General features: G+C 44.7%; 1 protein-coding gene across 3 annotated transcripts in view; it reads right to left on the bottom strand.

The window, feature by feature from the left end:
* mprip (myosin phosphatase Rho interacting protein) overlaps positions 1-23,688 on the bottom strand; it is a 444,516-nt gene that overhangs the window by 141,090 nt on the left and 279,738 nt on the right. For all 3 annotated transcript variants that reach the window (XM_060844305.1, XM_060844307.1, XM_060844306.1), the window contains exon 8: positions 6,208-6,334. In XM_060844305.1, coding sequence (XP_060700288.1) covers positions 6,208-6,334 — 127 coding nt within the window. The remainder of the gene's footprint in view (positions 1-6,207; positions 6,335-23,688) is intronic.

Here is a 23,688-nt window from a genome sequence, read left to right as displayed (position 1 = left end):
GAGCGAGAGAGAGGACAGAGAGCGAGAGAGAGGACAGAGAGCGAGAGAGAGGACAGAGAGCGAGAGAGAGGACAGAGAGCGAGAGAGAGGACAGAGAGCGAGAGAGAGGACAGAGAGCGAGAGAGAGGACAGAGAGAGAGGACAGAGAGAGAGAGAGAGAGGACAGAGAGAGAGAGAGAGGACAGAGAGCGAGAGGACAGAGAGAGCGAGAGGACAGAGAGAGAGAGGACAGAGAGAGAGAGAGGACAGAGAGAGAGAGAGAGAGAGAGAGAGGACAGAGAGAGAGAGGGAGAGGACAGAGAGAGAGAGAGAGAGAGAGAGAGAGAGAGAGGACAGAGAGAGAGAGAGAGGACAGAGAGCGAGAGGACAGAGAGCGAGAGGACAGAGAGCGAGAGAGAGGACAGAGAGAGAGAGAGGACAGAGAGAGAGAGAGAGGACAGAGAGAGCGAGAGAGAGGACAGAGAGAGCGAGAGAGAGGACAGAGAGCGAGAGAGAGGACAGAGAGCGAGAGAGAGGACAGAGAGCGAGAGAGAGGACAGAGAGCGAGAGAGAGGACAGAGAGCGAGAGAGAGGACAGAGAGCGAGAGAGAGGACAGAGAGCGAGAGAGAGGACAGAGAGCGAGAGAGAGGACAGAGAGAGAGAGGACAGAGAGAGAGAGAGAGAGAGGACAGAGAGAGAGAGAGAGAGGACAGAGAGCGAGAGGACAGAGAGAGCGAGAGGACAGAGAGAGAGAGGACAGAGAGAGAGAGAGGACAGAGAGAGAGAGAGAGAGAGAGAGAGGACAGAGAGAGAGAGGGAGAGGACAGAGAGAGAGAGAGAGAGAGAGAGAGAGAGAGAGAGAGAGAGAGAGGACAGAGAGAGAGAGAGAGAGGACAGAGAGAGAGAGAGAGAGGACAGAGAGAGAGAGAGAGAGGACAGAGAGAGAGAGAGAGGGGGAGAGGTCAGCGAGAGAGGTCAGCGAGAGAGAGGGAGGTCAGCGAGAGAGAGAGAGGGAGGTCAGCGAGAGAGAGAGAGGGAGGTCAGCGAGAGAGAGAGAGGGAGGTCGGCGAGAGAGAGAGGGAGGTCGGCGAGAGAGAGAGAGGGGTCGGCGAGAGAGAGAGAGAGGTGGGCGAGAGAGAGGGGTCGGCGAGAGAGAGGGGTCGGCGAGAGAGAGGGGTCGGCGAGAGAGAGGGGTCGGCGAGAGAGAGGGGTCGGCGAGAGAGGGGGGTCGGCGAGAGAGAGGGGTCGGCGAGAGAGAGGGGTCGGCGAGAGAGAGGGGTCGGCGAGAGAGAGGGGTCGGCGAGAGAGAGGGGTCGGCGAGAGAGAGGGGTCGGCGAGAGAGAGGGGTCGGCGAGAGAGAGGGGTCGGCGAGAGAGAGGGGTCGGCGAGAGAGAGGGGTCGGCGAGAGAGAGGGGTCGGCGAGAGAGAGGGGTCGGCGAGAGAGAGGGGTCGGCGAGAGAGAGGGGTCGCGAGAGAGAGAGGGGTCGCGAGAGAGAGGGGTCGGCGAGAGAGAGGGGTCGGCGAGAGAGAGGGGTCGGCGAGAGAGAGGGGTCGGCGAGAGAGAGGGGTCGGCGAGAGAGGGGCGGGCGGGCGAGGGGCGGGCGAGGGGCGGGCGAGGGGCGAGCGAGGGGGGCGAGAGGGGGCGAGAGGGGGGCGAGAGGGGGGCGAGAGGGGGCGAGAGGGGGCGAGAGGGGGGCGAGAGGGGGGCGAGAGGGGGGCGAGAGGGGGGCGAGAGAGGTCAGAGAGAACGAGAGAGGTCAGAGAGAACGAGAGACATCAGAGAGAGCGAGAGAGACATCAGAGAGAGCGAGAGAGAGGTCAGAGAGAGCGAAAGAGGTCAGCGAGAGAGGGAGAGGTCAGCGAGAGAGGGAGGTCAGCGAGAGAGGGAGGTCAGCGAGAGAGGGAGGTCAGCGAGAGAGGGAGGTCAGCGAGAGAGGGAGGTCAGCGAGAGAGGGAGGTCAGCGAGAGAGAGAGAGAGAGAGGTCAGAGAGAGAGAGGTCAGAGAGAGAGAGGTCAGAGAGAGAGAGAGAGAGAGAGCGCGAGCGAGAGGGGTCAGAGCGAGCGAGAGGGGTCAGAGCGAGCGAGAGGGGTCAGAGCGAGCGAGAGGGGTCAGAGCGAGCGAGAGGGGTCAGAGCGAGCGAGAGGGGTCAGAGAGAGAGAGAGGGGTCAGCGAGAGAGAGAGAGAGAGAGGGGTCAGCGAGAGAGAGAGAGAGAGAGGGGTCAGCGAGAGAGAGAGAGAGAGAGGGGTCAGCGAGAGAGAGAGCGAGGGGCGGGCGAGCGAGGGGCGGGCGAGCGAGGGGCGGGCGAGCGAGGGGCGGGCGAGCGAGGGGCGGGCGAGCGAGGGGCGGGCGAGCGAGGGGCGGGCGAGCGAGGGGCGGGCGAGCGAGGGGCGGGCGAGCGAGGGGCGGGCGAGCGAGGGGCGGGCGAGCGAGGGGCGGGCGAGCGAGGGGCGGGCGGGGGGCGAGAGGGGTCAGAGAGAACGAGAGAGGTCAGAGAGAACGAGAGAGAGATCAGAGAGCGAGAGAGAGATCAGAGAGAGCGAGAGAGAGGTCAGAGAGAGCGAAAGAGGTCAGAGAGAGAGGGAGAGGTCAGCGAGAGAGAGGGAGAGGTCAGCGAGAGAGAGAGAGAGGTCAGCGAGAGAGAGAGAGAGAGAGGTCAGCGAGAGAGAGAGGGAGGTCAGCGAGAGGTCAGCGAGAGAGAAAGAGAGAGAGAGAAAGAGAGAGAGAAAGAAAGAGAGAGAGAGGTCCGCGAGAGAGGTCAGAGAGAGCGAAAGAGGTCAGAGAGAGCGAGAGAGAGGTCAGAGAGAGCGAGAGAGAGAGGTCAGAGAGAGCGAGAGGGAGAGGTCAGAGAGAGCGAGAGAGGTCAGCGAGAGAGAGAGAGAGGTCAGCGAGAGAGAGAGAGAGGGGGGTCAGCGAAAGGGAGAGGTCAGCGAGAGAGGGGGGTCAGCGAGAGAGAGAGGGGTCAGCGAGAGAGAGAGGACAGCGAGGGAGATCAGAGAGAGAGCGCGTGCGAGAGGTCAGAGAGAGCGCGTGCGAGAGGTCAGAGAGAGCGAGAGAGGTCAGAGAGAGCAAGAGACAGGTCAGAGAGAGCGAGAGAGAGAGAGGTCAGATAGATGTCAGAAAGAGGGAGATGTCAGAGAGAGAGAGAGAGATAGATATGAGTGGCACAGTAAAGTGTGTGGAGGACTGTGAAATTTTGCCGAGGAACGTAGATACATTGAGTGAGTGGGCAAAGGTCTGACAGATGAAATACAATGTTAGTAAATGTGAAGTCATACATTTTGGTAGAAGTAGCAGGAAAATAGACTATTATTTCAATGGTAAAAAGTTGTAGCATACTGATTTGCAGAGGGACCCGGGGTGTCCTTGTATGTGAATCGCAGAAGATTGGTCTGCAGGTACAAGTAATTAGGAAGGCAAATGGAATTGTGTCCTTCATTGCTGAAGGGTTTGAGTTTAAAAGCAGAGAGGTAATTTTACAGCTGTAGAAGGTGCTAGTGAGGCCACATCTGGAGTACTGTGTGCAGGTTTGGTCTCCTTACTTAAGAAAAGATGTACTGGCACTGGAAGGGGTGCAGAGATGGTTCACTAGGTTGATTCCGGAGTTGAGGGGGTTGGCTTATGAGGAGAGGCTGAGTACACTGGGATTATATTCATTGGATTTCAGAAGATTGAGGGGGGTAATCTTATAGAAACATATAAAATGATGAAGGGAATCTATAAAATAGAAATAGATAGGGTGTTTCGACTGGTCGATGAGACTAAGACAACAAGGCATGGCCTCAAGATTAGAGGAATCAAATTTACAACTGAACTGAGGAGTAACTTTTTCACCCAGAGGGTTAATCAATCTATGGAATTCCTTACCCAGGGATGTAGTTAACACTACTTCAGTAATCGCTTTTAAAGTGAAGGTAGAATAATAAAGGAATTAAGGGATATGTTAAAAACGTGAGTAAGTGGAGCCGAGTCCAAAAAAAATTTGCCACGATCTTATTGAGTGTCAGAGCAGGCTCGAAGGGCTGGAGGGCCTACTCCTGCTCCTAGTTCTTATGTTCTTTCTTAGATTAACGCAGCTCCAAAAATACTTAAGAAGCACTTCACCAACTGGATCAAAGTTGCCTGCTTGATTGGAACCCCATTCAACACTTTCAACATGCATTCTCTCCATCAATCCAATAGCAGTAGCGTGTACTACCTAAAAGATGCAGTGCAGTAACTCAGATCTTCAACAGTATGTTCCAAATGTATGACCTTTGCCTAGCTGAAAGGACAAGGGCAGCAGATGCCTGGGAACTACCACCTGCATATTCCTTCCACACACCATCCTGATTTGGACCTATATTACTAATTCTTTATTGTCATTGAGACAACATTCCAAAACTCCCTAACATTACTGTGGATGTCCCTACACGCTTGGGATGCAGTGATTCAAAAGGAGAGCACATAATTTTCTCCAGGGCAATTAGGGATGGACAATAAATTATGGCCTAGCCACCAAAACCCACATCCTGTACGTGAATGAAAAGTACCCTTCTGAAAGTGTGATCAGAATTGGATGTAATGCGCCAGCTAAAGCCAAACTGATGTTTTATAACCTCCTTGCTTTTGTATTCAGTTTCTATTTACAAAGCCCAGCTCCCACAGACATTTGAAGTATTCTTCAGCCTATCCTGCCACCTCTTGATATTGTATGTTTCAAATGTGTTGGCTCCCACATCCCCTTTTGAATGGTATCCCTAATTTTATTTTGCTTCCCCTTTTTCTGCCTACCAAAACATATTACATCACACTTCTCTGTATTAAATATATGGGTCTCTGCCCATGCTACCAATTTATCTATGCCCTCTAAGTATAACACAATCCTCTTCATAGCGCACAATACTTTTAAAGTTTGTGTCATATGCAAATTTTGAAATTGTGATCTGCACAGCCAAATTTAACTTAATAACACAGTTCAAGAAAAGCAGTGGCTCATGTACTGACCCACAGGGAACCTCACTGTATACCTTCCTCTCATCCAGGAAGAAGCATTCACCATTGCCTGTAAACAACATACTGCTGTGAAAATTAGCTCAATCTGTAAAAGAGGAAGAATTTGAAGCTACAACATAGGTAAATGCTGCCCTCAAAAATAAACAGCTTCTAGTTGGGAGTTGGGAGTTGCAAGCACTGGTTTTTGCAAATCTTTTAATGTAAAGTGATCAATTTCTTCTCGCCCCCATGGGTACTTAGATCATGAAACACCTATGACAACATCATGTTATCAATTACAGTGCCAACTACTTGCAACTATGGTAAACCTTAAATTGTTAGTAATGTTATCTCTTTAAAAAATTTCTTAAACCTTATATCAAATTATCTCATTTATTATTATAATCAAAACGTTAATCAATTTACAACAAACATATTAAGCATCTTCACAGTAACATTATTCCTTCCAGACCACTACTTCATAGTACTACATCAGCTAGACATGGTTCTTTCCCAGAGAACAGACAAAAAAAAAGTTTAAAAAAACACAAGGACTGATATTTTTGGAAAATCCATCAAGAAACAATTGTTAAAATAATAAGTAGTACAATATGGAAAGCAAATATTTTGACATTAATGCAGCCATCTGTAGATGAGAGCAAATGCCAAGTTTACATAGTATCTACAGCTAAAATTTAATTTCTTTGTCCCTTTTTCCTATTCCACATTTAGTTTCACCTATGTTAACCAAGTTAGTGCCATGACTTATTTCATATAAAAGGTGTAGGATAAATCAATTAAGACAACAGAATATGTGTTGATTTCAAGTGGAAGTCTAATTTATTCCTGATGCTCTGACCATGCTACAGTTGGATGCTGTGTCAGTTGTATTTAATTCTGAGTGCACTGTTTACTCGCTTTTGTCAGTGCTCTAGATAATCTTCACTGCTGGGTTATTGCCCTTTATTAATCAGTTCTTAATTCACTATTCCACAAATAAGACTCCGCTTTTTATTATAGCATGTACATTCACATTAACTTTTGTCAATTGTTTCAATTTGAAATTGCATCAAATAAAAGGAAAATCAGGCAGCCAATCAACGAGCGAAGAAAATAGAAGGATGATCCAATTCAGTATCTTTAATTTTCAGTATCTGAGATAGCTATCTTTTTCACTATTTGTAACTGACCTAATTGCTGCTATTAAAAGAATAACGAAACAAACATATGGAGCTGTCTTATTCCGTAACTTACCTCTATCCTTTGAACTTGCCGAGTTTCACTTCTTCCTGGTCGTGAATCACTGAGAGTTGTTTCATCAGCATCCATTCGATCAGCATCCAGCTCAAGAGCTTCTAACTTCTCTATCACAGTGGAACGCCTGCGAGATCAGATTTAAAAACTATAAGCTCTCACTTGAAAATATTGCTCCATAAATGCATCCCACAGCATGTACCAGACATTACAAGCAACTTGACAACACAAAGGGTGACATAGTGTTGGGCAATTTTAAAAACCGCTATGTAACTTATCTGGTTTTGTTTATATTAGATTGCTTTGCACCCCCGCAAGATAAATAATGCTCCCTTAAGGTTTGTTAAAGACTTTGGAACTTTTCTTGTTAAGTTCAAAGAAAACATAGAGAGCTAATGGAGGAAGACGTAAGGGTTCAGTTTAACTTGAGAGTTTTGAGCAGTCCTGCGAAGACCTTGGAATAAGATAGCTGCACTGACGAGTGTTCCTGAGAAAGGAAGGTTACATAATGATTACATAAGGATACATAAGGACAGGTTATGTTACAATGAGGAGCTGGTGTGAGATCTACACCTGAGTGCGGGAATTAAACTAGGAAACAAAGTTACTAAAAGCTGGGTTTATTTATACACAGGTATATAAGAACTCCATAAAGAAGGCATCTGTAGTTCCAGTCTGAAAGTTGAAGTCACAAGTGCCATAAACCGATTAAACTGCAAGATACAGAGACTCTCATGCAGCTATTGAGAGAGTAGTGTTGTGTTGGGTACTAAACAAAAGCTGTTTGGTTTCTTTCTCATGTACAAAGATATGTTTTGTAATGGGAATAACATTGCATGCTCATCTTTTAGTAGGAGACTACTTCGTTAAAAGTAAAACAAAATATGATCCATAGGGTCTTGCCTGGAATCCCATTTGTTCGGTAATAACATCAGCTGGAATCATAGTTGTAAATTGAGCATGGTGATAGCCGCTAAGCCATATGTATTAAGTGATCTAGGGTTTCAACCACTGACGTGTGTTAAACTAAGATTTCAATCATGCAGTTGTGTCTCAATATTTCAGAATTTGGGGAAGCATAAAATAGTGTTAGATACGATAGTCAAGGGCAAATATAAGGTAGGGTAATGGGTCTGGGTGTGTTACTCTTTTGAGTGTCAGTGTGGACTTGTTGGGCCGAAGGGCCTATTTCCATACTGTAGGGAATCTAATCTAATTTAATTTAATTTAATAATCTGGCTTGGAGCACATCTGGATGCAGGTGAGGGCAATAGGTCTCTCATTATTGTTGGAGATATTTTCTATCAATCTGTTCAGACATGTTCTTACACATGCCTGGAGAAAGTAGGACTTGAATCCAGGCCCAGACGTAAGGACATCTGCATCATAACAGCCCCATCAAATTCATCAGCTTCAGCTCTTTCAGTTAGAAGGCATACTTGCTGCACCGAGAGAGAATGTTGTGGCTTTAAGAGGTTGCTTTGTCCTTTCTTTTAAAGAGGAGAGATTTTAAGACAGAGGTCACAAGCCGCCTACCTGGAAAGCCAGTAAAGTCAACAGTTTATGAGGCCTCGGGTCATTTTTTTTGAGACAAAAGTTTGAAACTGTAGAAGGATGAATGGATGTGGCAACTCTCTCAAACCAGGATTTCTAGTTTTTAAGAAATTTTAGGTTTAGCTTTAAGCAGTTGCTTTTGGAGTCACAACAGGGCAGTTGGAGTTTTGAAGAAGCAGAAGCTATCTATCTTTTCACCCTTGATTACAGCTAGAGGCTGGGTTTTCTCACTGCCACTCGGTTACCTCAGAAACAAATCTTTTTCTGAATTTGCCTTTTTGCAAAGGGGAGTGTTTACAGGATGGTACTATATTGGAATAGTAAATTAGTAATAGTTACTGGATCAATTATTCAGTTATGTTTTCCAACAGAGTTGCTATTCCAATTTCTTTTTTCTGGTGTTGTATACGTCAAGTAGTTTGACCAATTGAGTTGTATCTGGAACATAGCATGTTACATTTACCTTTAAAACAAGGAGAAGTTAGGGTCTAGGCTACCTTCTTAAAATATCTTGTGGGCTTCTATAACAACTGTGAGCAGACATATTCAAGCCTCAAATGTTAACACCTGCTAATGTGAATCAACAGTATCTTGAAAATAGGAAAAAGAAGATAAAATACACAGATGCAAAGGGACAATCTTAATGTTAGGCCTTGGCCTTCTAGCAGTGGTTATAAGTACTTCTTCACATTGTGATAATAGAAATGTTAAATACTTCCCCAAAAGAATTTGGGTATTTATTGCCAATCCTTAATTGTCCTCAAGAAAATGGTGTTGAGCTGTCTACATAAACAGTTACAGTCCATCTAGTTCAACTCTTCTATTATCACATTGTGATTACACAATACCATAGTCTCTCCAAAGTTTGTGAGAAGATTTGTAGCTCGGGTGCTCGTTGTTGTGGTTCTGTTTGACGAGTTGGGAGTTTTTCTTTCAAACGTCTCGTCCCCTTTCTAGGTGACATCTTCAGTGCTTGGGAGCCTCCTGTGAAGCGCTTCTGTGCTGATTCCTCCGGCATTTGTACTGGTTTGAATCTGCCGCTTCCGGTTGTCAGTGGCTGTCCGCTGCAGTGACCGGTATATAGGGTCTATGTCGATGTGTCTGTTGATCGAATTCGTGGAAGAGTGCCATGCTTCTAGGAATTTCTTGGCTGTTCTTTGTTTGGCCTGTCCTATAATGGTGGTGTTGTCCCAATCGAATTCATGTTGCTTGTCATCTGAGTGTATGGCTACTAGGGATAGCTGGTCATGTCGTTGTGTGGCCAGTTGGTGTTCGTGGATGCGGGTTGTTAGCTGTCTTCCTGTTTGTCCTATGTAGTGTTTTGTGCAGTCCTTGCATGGGATTTTGTAAACCACGTTGGTTTTGCTCATGCTGGGTATCGGGTCCTTTGTCCTGGTGAGTTGTTGTCTGAAAGTGGCTGTTGGTTTGTGTGCTGTTATGAGTCCTAGTGGTCGCAGCAGTCTGGCTGTCAGTTCAGAAATGCTCCAGATGTATGGGAGTGTGGCCAGTCCTTTGGGTTGTGGCATGTCCTCATTTCGTTGTCTTTCCCTGAGGCATCTATTAATGAAATTGCGTGGGTATCCGTTTTTGTTGAATACCTTGTATAGATGTTCTTCTTCCTCTTTTTGTAGTTCAGGTGTACTGTAGTGTGTTGTGGCCTTTTTGAATAATGTGTGTGTTGGGGTGGTTGCTTTCATAGTTCAGGACTTGGTCTGTGTGTGTGGCTTTTCTGTATACCTTCGTGGTGAATTCTCCGTTCGGTGTTCTTTGTACCATCACGTCCAGGAATGGGAGCTGGTTGTCTTTTTCTTCCTCTCTCGTGAATCGGATGCCTGTGAGTGTGGCGTTGATGATTCGGTGTGTGTTCTCTATTTCTGTGTTTTGTAATGATTACAAAGGTGTCATCCACGTATCTGATCCATAGTTTGGGTTGAAGTTGTGGTAAAACTGTTTTTTCTAACCTTTGCATAACTGCTTCTGCTATCAGTCCGGAAATCGGTGAGCCCATGGGTGTTCCGTTAATTTGTTCATATATCTGGTTGTTGAATGTGACGTGTTACATCGAATGAGACCATGGTTTCTTCCTTGTCTATGTGTATGTTTCTAATGCTGTCCAAAAATTCTTGTGTTGACTGTATAGTGTGTCTGGATCCGCTAACCAGGTGTTTCAGTTTCTGTTGTAGCTCTTTAAACAGTTTGTGTGTTGGTGTTCCTGGTAGTGATACTATGGGTCTGAGTGGGATGTCTGGTTTGTGTACTTTAGGTAGTCCATAGAATCTGGGGGTGTTGTTGCTTTCCGGTTACATTCTTTGTAGGTCAGACCTGGTTATCTGTCCGTTTTTTTGTAGGTTTCTCAGTGTGTTGTTTATCCTATTGGTGAGCTGTGGAGTGGGGTCAAACTCCCTCTTTTGGTAGGTGTTGGTGTCTGCAAGTAGTATATGTAGTCTGACTTTTCCAGTATAACAGTCATTCTGCTTTTGTCTGCTTGTAGTATGATTATGGTCTTATCGTTTCTTAGTGATTGTAGTGCTTCTTTCTCCTTAGTGTTGAGGGTGTGTGTTTGTCTTTTCCTTGTTATCATAGGTATGATACTTTGTCTCACTGTCTGTTGTGTCTCTTCTGTTAGTCCATTGTTCCTGAGTGTGCATTCTAGTGCTGCTAGGAAGTCTGCTGTCTTGGCGTCCCTGTGGTTGTAGTTAAGTCCCTTGGCCAGTATTGTTCTTTCCGTGTCTGTGAGCTGTCTGTGGGAAAGATTTTTAACCCAGGTGTGTGTTGTGGTGTCCTTTTCGTTGTGTGCTAGTTTGGCCATTTTTTCTTTTAGTGCCGTTTTTTTGCGGTGTGTGGTCCTATTCTGTACTAGCGGGTGATAGCTTGTTCTATGGTCCGGGTCCATTCCTGATTGGTAGTTTTTAAAATTAATGATTTTTGGCGTGCAATTTCTGGTCACTATTTGTGGAGTCTGTTGTGAGCGTCTGTAATCATTACCTGGATCATCCTGAGTCCGTTCTGTCTGGCTGTGTCCCTGGCTTGTGGATTGTTGACTGGTGGTCTGTATCTGACACAAAGCTGAACAACTACTTGCAGACACCAACACCTACCAAAAGAGGGAGTTTGACCCCACTCCACAGCTCACCAATAGGATGAACAACACACTGAGAAACCTACAAAAAAAATGGACAGATAACCAGGTCTGACCTACAAAGAATGAAACCGGAAAGCAACAACACCCCCAGATTCTATGGACTACCTAAAGTACACAAACCAGACATCCCACTCAGACCCATAGTATCACTACCAGGAACACCAACACACAAACTGTTTAAAGAGCTACAACAGAAACTGAAACACCTGCTTAGCGGATCCAGACACTCTATACAGTCAACACAAGAATTTTTGGACAGCATTAGAAACATACACATAGACAAGGAAGAAACCATGGTCTCATTCGATGTAACGGCACTGTTCACTTCTATTGACAAAACCCTAGCCAGAGAAACAATATCCAACTTGCTGGACATACATAACAGACAGCAGGACGCTGAACCTATTAACAAAGACGGCATACTTAAACTACTAGACCTGTGCCTCACAACACACTTCACATTCAACAACCAGATATATGAACAAATTAACGGAACACCCATGGGCTCACCGATCTCTGGACTGATAGCAGAAGCAGTTATGCAAAGGTTAGAAAAAACAGTTTTACCGCAACTACAACCCAAACTATGGATCAGATACGTGGACGACACCTTTGTAATCATTAAAAACACAGAAATAGAGAACACACACCGGATCATCAACGCCACACTCACAGGAATCCGATTCACGAGAGAGGAAGAAAAGGACAACCAGCTCCCATTCCTGGACGTGATGGTACAAAGAACACCGAACGGAGAATTCACCACGAAGGTATACAGAAAAGCCACACACACAGACCAAGTCCTGAACTATGAAAGCAACCACCCCAACACACACAAACGAAGTTGCATCAGGACATTATTCAAAAAGGCCACAACAAACTGCAGTACACCTGAACTACAAAAAGAGGAAGAAGAATATCTATACAAGGTATTCAACAAAAACAGATACCCACGCAATTTCATTAATAGATGCCTCAGGGAAAGACAACGAAATGAGGACATGCCACAACCCAAAGGACTGGCCACACTCCCATACATCTGGAGCATTTCTGAACTGACAGCCAGATTGCTGCGACCACTAGGACTCATAACAGCACACAAACCTACAGCCACTTTCAAACACCAACTCACCAGGACAAAGGACCCGATACCCAGCATGAGCAAAACCAACGTGGTTTACAAAGTCCCATGCAAGGACTGCACAAAACACTACATAGGACAAACAGGAAGACAGCTAACAACCCGCATCCACGAACACCAACTGGCCACGAAACGACACGACCAGCTATCCCTAGTAGCCATACACTCAGATGACAAGCAACATGAATTCGATTGGGACAACACCACCATTATAGGACAGGCCAAACAAAGAACAGCCAAGAAATTCCTAGAAGCATGGCACTCTTCCACGAATTCGATCAACAGACACATCGACATAGACCCTATATACCGGTCACTGCAGCGGACAGCCACTGACAACCGGAAGCGGCAGATTCAAACCAGTATAAATGCCGGAGGAATCAGCACAGAAGCGCTTCACAGGACGCTCCCAAGCACTGAAGATGTCACCTAGAAAGGGGACGAGACGTTTGAAAGAAAAACTCCCAACTCGTCGAACAGAACCACAACAACCATAGTCTCTCCCTTGAGACTAGGTCAAAGGCAAATGCCAGAAATGAGATTCGTAAGTTTTTAACAAAAGGTACTAAAAGTATGATACCTGGCAGATGCAGTTATTGAGTCAGAGGGATGAGAGTCATACAGCATTGAAACAGACCCTTCAGTCTAACCAGTCCACACCAACCATATTGCAAAACTAAACTAGCCTATGCTCGTCTCACAGCACTCTAAAGAAAAAGTGAAGACTGCAGATCAGAGTGAAAAAGTGTGATGCTGGAAAAGCACAGCAGGTCAGAGAGCATCAGAGGAGCTTTTTGGGCGTAAGCCCTTCATCAGGAATGCATTAAAAGAGAGAGGTTAGGGTCTGTCTGTAGCTCAAACTTGAGTCAGACTGGGTCTATTGCCAAAGTAGGGATTGATAACATGTCACATTGACTGACTGCCTACAGGTTATGCTGCTTTTTGAACAAAATAGAATGTATCTGCAAATACACATTCACCCCATAGACTTATAGGCACGTGTGGACGAGAGAGAACGCGAGAGAGAGAGAACGCGCACAAGGGCGAATGAGGCAGAGAGCTAGCGCGAGGGGGTCCTAGAGCGAAGGTGAGGAGGGCCAGGAGTGAGGGCAAGGTGCGGCGGGGAGGTGTGCAGTGGGGCCGAGAGTGAGCGTGGAGGGACTTGAGCGAAGGGGGCCAGGAGTGAGGGCAAGGGGCACAGTGGGGCAGAGAGTGAGCACGGAGGCGAGGGGGGACCTACAGCAGGGGGCGCCAAGACAAAACGCAGGGGTGAGGGGGAGCAGAGAGCAGGGGACAGAGCAAGCATGAGCAAGTGCGGCAAGGGGGTGAGAAAGTGCAAGAGGGGGCAGGTTTATGGGTGGCGTGGGGCGTGCATGCGAGTATGTGTGCGCTTGATAGAACGTGTGCAAGGGTGCCCACCTGAGGAAAGGTGTGGATTTAGGGATGTGGATATGTCTCAAAGAGAGCATGTACATGAGAAATGGTCTGCGGGAGTTGGAGTGTGCAATCGCATGCAAGTGTGCACGTGCACACGTGCTTGTATGTACATAAAGTGTATAGTGGAGTGGGGTCACCTGTAGTGTGACATGAACCCAAGATCCCAGTTAAGGTAATCCCCATGAGTACCAAGCCTGGTTATCAGCCTCTGCTCAGCAACTCTGCATTGTTGTGTATCCCAAAGACCGCCTTGGTGTAGTGTGATTTTTAAATTTTCTCCACCCCAATTCAACATTGGCACTTCTACGTCGAGGTGGGTTAAGCAGTCTTTGCTGCAGCTGTTCTGAATTGTATAGATAAGAGTGGAACAAAGTGGTCTGAACAAAACAAGCAAGACCTAAGATGATTATTATGCAGTGTAAACCATATTAACAGTTGGAGAGACATCAAAGAGGAATATGATCATGTTTATGGAACGTAATTTATGACACTGATTTGTAATCGCTGAGTGCTGGGACATAAACCTGCTTGAAGAGATCCCAGCATGAAGTGGCAGGATATTTTGGAAGGTTTGAGAGGCAATAGCATATTCAAAGGTTCGAGAGAAGAACAAGGTGACTAAAGATAGATAGTCTAATTGGAGAAAGCCGGTGCAAGATGACAATGGTTTGAAAAGGGGAGGTACAATATCAAACAAGAATAAATCATTTTCAATGGCATGCTGTTAGTTGCAGTCAATATTAAGACTGGAGTTCCAGATACAGCATGAATAAGTAACATCTTTACAGCAAATAAATAAACCTCAAAAATGACTGCGCCTTTGCAACTGAACAGAGATAGATGCTTAACGTTTATGTTTGGAATTGCTTTACACAGAATGCAACTTGGTTATGCAATTCTATATTTAATCGATTTGCTCCAATAATATTTTCCTAACATTCTCTCCTGATTTCAAGGGAAAACAGTGACCTCAGGGCAGTCCCACATCCTTTAAAAAGACCCACACTTTTCACATGCCCCATTTTCATGATAATTTCCACAAGTCAAGCATTTACAAATAACCAATTAAAACAGGCTCTCTCTTAACAATCAGGGAAACTATCTCCTGTCTTAAGAAATCTGACATTCTGCACTCTCCAACAATAAAATACAGCACAAAGCTCTGAGTACAGCACTATTATTGTTGGTCACTGCTCATTGTAAAACTCAAGTAAAATTTTCAAAATGTGAATTAAACTAACTAGGTACAAACTATAAACAATGGTAAACCTCAATGTAAGTGCCTTTTTAAATACAGAAATCTAACTTTAAAGTACTATCTCAATTTGACCAGAAGTAGGGTGATCACCTGTTTATTCTTGAACTGTCATTGATGATGAGAAATAGAAACTGGCCAGAAATGCAAAGACAACTTTATAGAAACTCAGCACATGCATCAATGGCTACACATGCAGAAAGTGCAGGAGACACTCAGATGTTCTGGTGATGATGTTGGGGGGGTGGTGGAAGAGAGGAAGGAAGGAAGAAGGGAGAGTGAGGGAACCAGAGAGAGAGACAAACAGAGAGAGAGACAGCGAGAGAGAGACAGAGAGAGAGAGAGAGACAGAGAGAGAGAGACAGAGAGAGAGAGACAGACAGACAGAGAGACAGAGAGACAGACAGACAGAGAGACAGAGAGACAGAGAGACAGAGAGACAGACAGACAGACAGAGAGACAGACAGACAGACAGACAGACACACAGACAGACACACACACACACACACACACACACAGGAACAGGGAGAGAGCAAGAATGGTACAGCGCGCGAGAGCGAGTAGGAGGGAGGAAAGGTAACATCAGCATCATACTCTTCTTCAGAATATCAACAGGATGTTTTGTTTGTGCTCAAATCAGCCACATTAAGTAGAGTTTTAAAAGATTTACAGCTTATCCTGGTTGGATTTGGAATGCAGAGACCTTTCTTGGCTGTATTCTATGGCCATCAGACAAATGCGTCAACTACTTTCAACTGCTTGAATTCAAAGATTGCCATATTCACTTGTTATTTTCACTTCATTGCATATACAGATATTTAAATATGGAAATTCATCTCAGGTACTCTATTTTACATTTGTTCATTAAATATAATACATGCAAGTAAATAGTGACCAAAAAATGCTTTAATACAGAAATCTAACTTTAAAGTACTATTGCAATTTGAATTAGAATAAATCAGCGAGTCTGCACAGAGTGCATATTCTCATTCATACATCAACTCCTGTTAGAAGTTCTCACAGACAAGTGTACAATTAAGCTCACAGCCAATTTATCCCGCAAATAAGGGATTATCGTCTCTTCCCTGAATGCATCCAAATGTAATATGGAGTTTGTGACACACTCCACTTTTGTCAAACTTCTTCAAAAGCAGATTTCGAAGATGATCAACTGAAGAAATACCTTCATGACTTATTTAGTCAAGACAGCATACCAAGGTTTCAACATAGGAAAGCACTCTTATCTAAAGAGGTCAAAGGGGTTTCATAACTAAGATTTACTCAAAACGATTTTACTTCTGAGTAGTTGAGTAATTAAGTCATGTCTCTTGGCAATACATTTGTGCATCATTCCCTCCAATTCCATTTATTTCGCTTTGGCAAGGAGATACTTCAGTTGATAACTATATGACTACATTTAATGTACAGATATTGAAAACTTAGAGATTTATTAGTACCAATGACATTTTTCTGTCATCCTCCACACTATTTATAGGAACAATTATTTAATATCTGCTTGAATTCCTCACTTGAACTTGTCTTCACTATATTTGCAGGCAGTGCGTTTCAGACTCTGATCATTTCCTGTGTAAAACAAAAACTCTTTGGAAAAAAAACCTGGTATTTAATTCTTTTGCAAAACATTAAATCCATGACATGTGGTTCTCAATTCTTTTTTAAGTGTGAACAGTTTCTCTCCAACTACTCTGTCCAGATACCTTTTGATTTTGAAAACTTCCATTTGATTAGATTAGATTAGACTTACAGTGTGGAAACAGGCCCTTCGGCCCAACAAGTCCACACCGACCCGCCGAAGCGAAACCCACCCATACCCCTACATTTACCCCTTACCTAACACTACGGGCAATTTAGCATGGCCAATTCACCTGACCCGCACATCTTTGGACTGTGGGAGGAAACCGGAGCACCCGGAGGAAACCCACGCAGACACGGGGAGAACGTGCAAACTCCACACAGTCAGTCGCCTGAGTCGGGAATTGAACCCGGGTCTCAGGCGCTGTGAGGCAGCAGTGCTAACCACTGTGCCACCGTGCCGCCCACAAATGCCTTCTCCCATTCAAGGAGCACTTAACTTCTCCTATCTATGGAAAGGAATGCCATCCAAGACAGTTCCACCTGCGAACCACCATACTTTCTGCATGAATGTTTAAGAAAACAGGTACTACCAAAATGAATCCAATATAAACCACCGATTAAAACACCTCAAGCCAGAAGTTTAACAGAACAAAACGGCTGCAGAATGCTCTGAGAACTAATCAACAACGCCCACCACAGACTCCAAAAATACAACCGGGAAATTGCGTGCCAAAAACCATTATTCAAACGAGCAACAAATCAAGAATGGACAGATGCAGTAGAACGGGTCATAAACACCAAACAACGACAAACACCGATAAAGAAAAATTGGGACCTGAAGAAAAAAACTTGACAAACTCACAAAAAAAAGACAAAACCAATAACTTAGGGGATTGGATAAAGAACTTATCAGACCGGACCCTATCAGACGCAGAAAAAGCGGTACTGGTAAAAGGATTAAATTTCAATTACCGAGACGCTGACAAGAAGGACTTCTTCGCGGCATTAGAAACCACATTGAAGGACAACAATCGCACGGAAGAAACACAACAAACGATCTGACAGACAGTTGCATGTACTGAGCCAAAAGAGGGAAGGAAACAAACTGAACACACAAGAAAAGAAAGCCCTAGAAAAACATCGTTATATTACCTGCAGACAAAGGTCGGCTCACAGTCATCCTGAACAGAAGGGACTACATAGAGAAAGCCAATGCACTACTCGCAGACACCAACACCTACCAACAGGTGGCGCTAGAGCCACCCCCACAACTAGATAACAAAATGACATATCTCCTAAGAACATCACACAATTTCGGACAATTAAACAACACGGAATTCCAGAAAATGAAACCCGACGGGATCAACACCCACGATTCTACGGACTACCAAAAATCCATAACTAGGAGCCCCCCTCAGACCCACAAGTCTCACTACCCAGAACACCAACTTAGACTGGCCAAAGAACTACACATAAGACTGAAATACCTAGTAGAAGAGTCACAGCAATCCATTCACTCCGCCCAGGAATTCCTAAAAATCAAAAACACCAAAATAGAGGAAGACGAAGCAATGATCTCATTCGACATAATAGCACTGTTCACTTGCATCGACATCAACCTGGCAAAGGAAACACTTACCACACTTTTAGAAGAGACCATCACATACACCCCAACCACCAATCACATTACCAACAATAGCATCATGAAGCTAGTGGATCTGTGCCTCACCATCCACTTCACTTTCAACAACATAGTCTACAAACAAACCAACGGCACACCCATGGGATCTCCGCTATCAGGATTCATAGCAGAAGCGGTAATGCAAAGGCTAGAACAAACAGCCCTACCAACCACCAAACCAAAAACCTGGGACATTTAACATCATCAACAACACCCTCACAGGCATAAAGTTCACCAAGAAGGAAGAAACCGACAACAAACTCGCATTTCTGGACGTTACAGCCGAAAGAAAGGACAATGGAGAACGACAAACCTGCGTATACAGAAAACCGACAAACACTGACCAAATACTTATGAAGGGCTCTGGCCCGAAACGTCGAATTTCCTGTTCCTTGGATGCTGCCTGACCTGCTGTGCTTTAACCAGCAACACATTTTCAGCTCTGATCTCCAGCATCTGCAGACCTCACTTTTTACTCAAATACTTAACTACACCAGCAACCATCCCAATACACAAACGAAGCTGTATCAGAACACTATTCCTACGAGCCACCACACACTGCAGCACAGACGAACTTTGGAAAACAGAGGAGAACCACCTATACAATGAATTCAAGAAGAACGGATACTCAAAAAATACAGTGCGCAGATTCCTCAAGAACAAACCACGACAAGCAGACCTAACACAGCCAGAAACCCTAACCACCTTACCATACATCAAAGAAGTTACAGAAACGACAGTCAGACTAAGACCCCTCGGAATCCTAGTAGCACACAAACCCACCAACACTCAAACAAAAATGAACAAATTTAAAAGACGCATTACAACCCATGAACAAAACCAACGTCATCTACAAAATTCCATGCAAAGACTGCCATAAACACTACGTAGGACAAACAGGAAGAAAGTTAGCCACCAGGATACACGAACACCAGCTAGCCACAAAAAGACACGACCCTCTCTCCCTCGTAGTCCTACACATGGATGAAAAAAAACCTATCATTTCGACTGGGACAACACATCTATCCTGGGACAGGCTAAGTAAAGACATGCCAGAGAATTCCTAGAGGCCTGGCACTCCAACCACATCGCCATAAACAAACACACAGATCTAGATGCCATCTATCAACCCCTGAGAGAATGAACAGGAAATGATATCACCACAAACCCCAGGAACCCCATCCAAGAGAAAGACATAAATAGAAAGCAGGAGACAACAGCTTCACTTCACTTGGAGGTCGCCACTGATGATGTTACCTAGCTAGGTAATGAAACATCAGGATATCAAACTTACAGCTCAGCAAGCAAACCTACACCCTACACCCTTCTCCTATCTATTCTCATTGTTGAAGCTTTTCGATCTAGAACCATTCTGGTAAATCTCTTCTGCACCTTCTCCAATACATTCATTGCTACAAGTTTCTTTCATGTTTTCCCATTGACCTCTACATATTTTCTCCCAATTATATTTAAAACTGGGCACGACAGATGTGGGCTGTTATGGCAGAGTGAACAAACCACCTTTCTCAATGATGGAAAAGGAGCTGTCATTGTTCATTTTCTCAAATCAGCTATTTTAAGCTCGGGGTACGTGTGCAGACACACATGTTCATTTATTAGATGCACAATAATCACTAGTTTTAAACTACAGACTGTACCAGATTTTCAAACCCACTTCTGCAATAGCAATGGCATTCAAAATAGACGTGTAGATGACAAACCTAAATTGTCCAAGACCGTGTTACTAACACTTGGCCATTATCTGTTCACAAACGTCACCCCACTTCAAAAAAAGAGGGATACTGAAATCAAGAATGAAAAGGCTGATCAGCTTACCAGCTATGGAAAACAAGTGAGAATTATTAACAAAAGTTGATGAAATATAGATATGAGGAGGTGGCAAAGGTTTATAATTTGCAGTGATTGCACTGGACAAGCAGGTGGAAGATGGAGTAATATGGGAAAGTGTGTAATTATCCTCATTTGTGGAAAGGAGTGCAATAAAAGATTTTTAAAATAAAAATTATGGCAGGCCAGTAAATGTTGACAGTTGAAGTGATTTGGAGGTCATACAGAAATTACAGAAGGATAACATGTAAATTCTGGCTTATCTCTCCACGCTTCAGGCTCACTGCCTTCACTCCTGATGAAGGGCTTTTGCCCGAAACGTCGATTTCGCTGCACTTTGGATGCTGCCTGAACTGCTGTGCTCTTCCAGCACCACTGATTCAGAAATTGGCAGTTTCTGGCAAGATGGCATGAGAACAAGACACTCTAATAAGGAGCTCTTCTGCCCCTCCCATATTTTTCCCTTCTTTTCTGCATTTTCTGCAATTTATTGTATCTGTTGCTCCCGATGTGGTCTCCTCTACATTGGGGAGACTGGACGCCTTCTCACAGAGTGCTTTAGAGAACATCTCCGGGACACCTGCACCAAATCAGCCCCACCGCCCCGTGGCCGAACATTTCAACTCCCCCTCTGCCAAGGACATACAAGTCCTGGGCCTCCTCCATCGCCACTCCATCACCACCCGACCCTTGAAGGAAGAACACCTTATCTTCTGCCTCGGGACCCTTCAACCCCAGAGCATCAATGTGGACTTCACCAGTTTCCTCATTTCCCCTCCCCCTACCTTACCCCAGTTCCAACCTTCCAACTCAGCCCCGTCCTCATGAGCTGTCCCACCTACCCGCTCCACCTTTCTGTCTGACCTATCACCTTTACCCCCACTTCCATTCACCTATTGCACTCCCAGCTACCTTCTCCACAGCCCCACTCCCCTCCCATTTATCTCTCCATGCCAGAGGCTCCCAGCCCTATTCCTAATGAAGGGCTCCGGCCCGAAACATTAATTCTCCTGCTCCTTGGATGCTGTCTGACTTGCTGCACTTTTCCAGCAACACACTCTTGACTCCGCTTATCTGCCCTCTCACCCAATCCCTCAATTCCTTTATTGTTCAAAATAAAATCTCTTAGCTTTAAAAACGTCAACTACTTCACTAGGCAGGGAATTCCATAGACTCACAACCTCTGGGTGAAGAAGTTCCTTCTCAATTCAGTCCTAAATCTGCTCCCCCTAATTTTGAGAATATGCCCTCTTGTTCTAATTTCACCTGCCAGTGGAAACATCCTCTCTACTTCTATCGTATTTATTCCCTTTATAATTTTATGTTTCTGTAAGATTCCCTCCCTATTCTTCTAAATTCCAAAGAATATAATCCCAGTCTACTCCACATCTCCTCAAAAGCCAACCCCCTCATCTCCAGAATCAATTTAGTGACCTCCTCTGCACCCCCTGTAGTGCCAGTACATTCTTTTTCAAGTAAGGAGACCAAAACTGAATGCAGTACTCCAAGTGTAGCCTCACTAGCACCTTGTACAGCTGCAACATAACCTCCCTGCTTTTAAATTCAATTCCTTGAGCAGTGAAGGACAAAATGCCATTTGCTTTCCTAATTGAGGCTCGTACAACTGCAACATTTAAAAGGCAGCTGGATGGGTATATGAATAGGAAGGGTTTAGAGGGATATGGGCTGGGTGCTGGCAAATGGGACTAGATCAGTTTAGGATATCTGGACGAGTTGGAGCGACGGTTCTGCTTCCATGCTGTACACTTCTATAACTCTAAATTACAAGCTGTACCTGCAGAAGGTCATCCAGGTCCTTCTGCATAGCAGCATGCTGCAACGTTTTACCATTCAAGTAATATAATAATCCTTTTCATTGTCACTCTTACCAAAATGGATGATTTCAGATTTATTAACATTGCATTCCATCTGCCAGACCTTTGCCCACTCAAAGTACTATGTTCCTCTGCACACTTTGCCCTGCCAGTGTCATCTACAAACTTTGGTACACTACACGCGATCGCCAACTCCAAATCATCGATATAAATTGTGATTAATTGCGTTCCCAACACTGACCCCTGAGGCCACACCACTAGTTACTGGTAGCCAACCAAAATAGCACTCATTTTTATCCATTCTTTGCTTCCTGTTAGTCAACAAATCCTCTATCCATGCTAATATTTTACCCAAAACACCACAATCCATCTTTAGTTTATGCAGCAGCCTCTTGTGCGGCACCTTGTCGAAGGCCTTTTGAAAATCTAAATACACCACATCTACTGGATCCTCATTGTCCACCTTGCTCGTAATGTCTTCATAGAATTCCCAAAGATTAGTTCAGCATGACCTGCCCTTCACAAACCCATGCTGTGTCTGCCCAACAGGACAGTTTTGATCTCGATGTCTTGCTATTTCTTCCTTGATAACAGACTCTAGCATCTTCCCCAATACTGAAGGAAAGCCAACCAGGCTGTAATTCTCCATCTTTTGTATACCTCCCTTTTTAAACAGTGGCATCACATTTGCTGTTTTCTAATCTGCTGGAACTGCCCCAGCGCCCAGCAAATTTTGGAAAATTACTGCAAGCACATTTGCTATTTCTCCCCTAATCTCTTTTAGTACCCTGGGATGCATTCCATCAGGGCCAAGAGACTTGTCTGTCAAGAGTTCCATTAGCTTGCCCAACACTACCTCTCCCATAATAATGGTTGTTTCCAGGTCCTCACCTACCTTCGTCTCTGTCAATTATTGGCATGTTATTAGGATCCCCCAATGTGCAGACCAACACAAAATACCTATTCAATGCTTCATCATATCCCATAAGCAAATAGCCTTTCTCATCCACTAAAAGGACCAACGTTTACTTTAATCACTCTTCCGTTTTATATATTTATAAACACATTTGCAATCTACCTTCACATTCTATGCTAGTTTTTTTCTCATGTTCTGTCTTACTTTTCTTTATAGCTCTCTTTGTGGCTTTCTGTTGACCTTTAAAGATTTCTCAATCTTCTCATTTCCCACTGATCTTGGCCATTTTGTATGCCTTCTCTTTTAATTTGATGGCCTCCCTTACTTCCTTAGATACCCATGGCAGATTACCCCTTTTCACTGGAATATACTTTTGCGGAGCACTTTGAAAAATTGCTTTGAAAGTCCTCCATTGCTTGTCAACTGTCCCACCATAAAATCTTTGTTTCCAGTTTACTTTAGCCAGATCTTCACTCATTTCATATTATCCATGAAATTAACAGTATTGCTGAGATTACTGCAACAGCAATAAAGGCATTAGCTGTTTTTTGGTTGTGCTGTTATTGAAATCTCAGAATAGCCCACTGAAGCTGTTCTTGCCATGCCCATATAAAACTTAGGTGTCCAGAATCATACAATCTCTAGAGTGTGGAAACAGGCCCTTTGGCTCAACAAGTCCACACCGACCCATCCAGTCCCACTCCCCTAACCCTATCACTTTACATTTACCCTGACTAATGTACCTAATCTACACACTCTAGGACACACTGGGCAACTTAGCTTGGCCAATTCACCTAAACTGCACGTTTGTGACCGTGGGAGGAAATCCATGCAGACACTGGAAGAATGCGCAAACTCCTCACAGAGGGTCGCCCAAGGCGGAAATCGAACCAGGGTCCCTGGTGCTGTGATGCCAATACTGAGCCACCATGCTACCAGTGTCTATTATCATCGATATGCTTTCTGGCTGTGCACGTTCAACCAACAGTTAGGAGATTTGGCTTGGTGAAACATCTAGTTTCTATGGGGTCAGATAATAAAAACCCTACAACTACATAAAGATAAATAAACAATGG

This window comes from Hemiscyllium ocellatum, chromosome 25 (assembly GCF_020745735.1).
Source record: "Hemiscyllium ocellatum isolate sHemOce1 chromosome 25, sHemOce1.pat.X.cur, whole genome shotgun sequence".
NCBI classification, from domain to species: domain Eukaryota; kingdom Metazoa; phylum Chordata; class Chondrichthyes; order Orectolobiformes; family Hemiscylliidae; genus Hemiscyllium; species Hemiscyllium ocellatum.
Note: the sequence above shows the minus strand (reverse complement) of the source record. Positions and strands in the feature narration are given on the sequence as shown.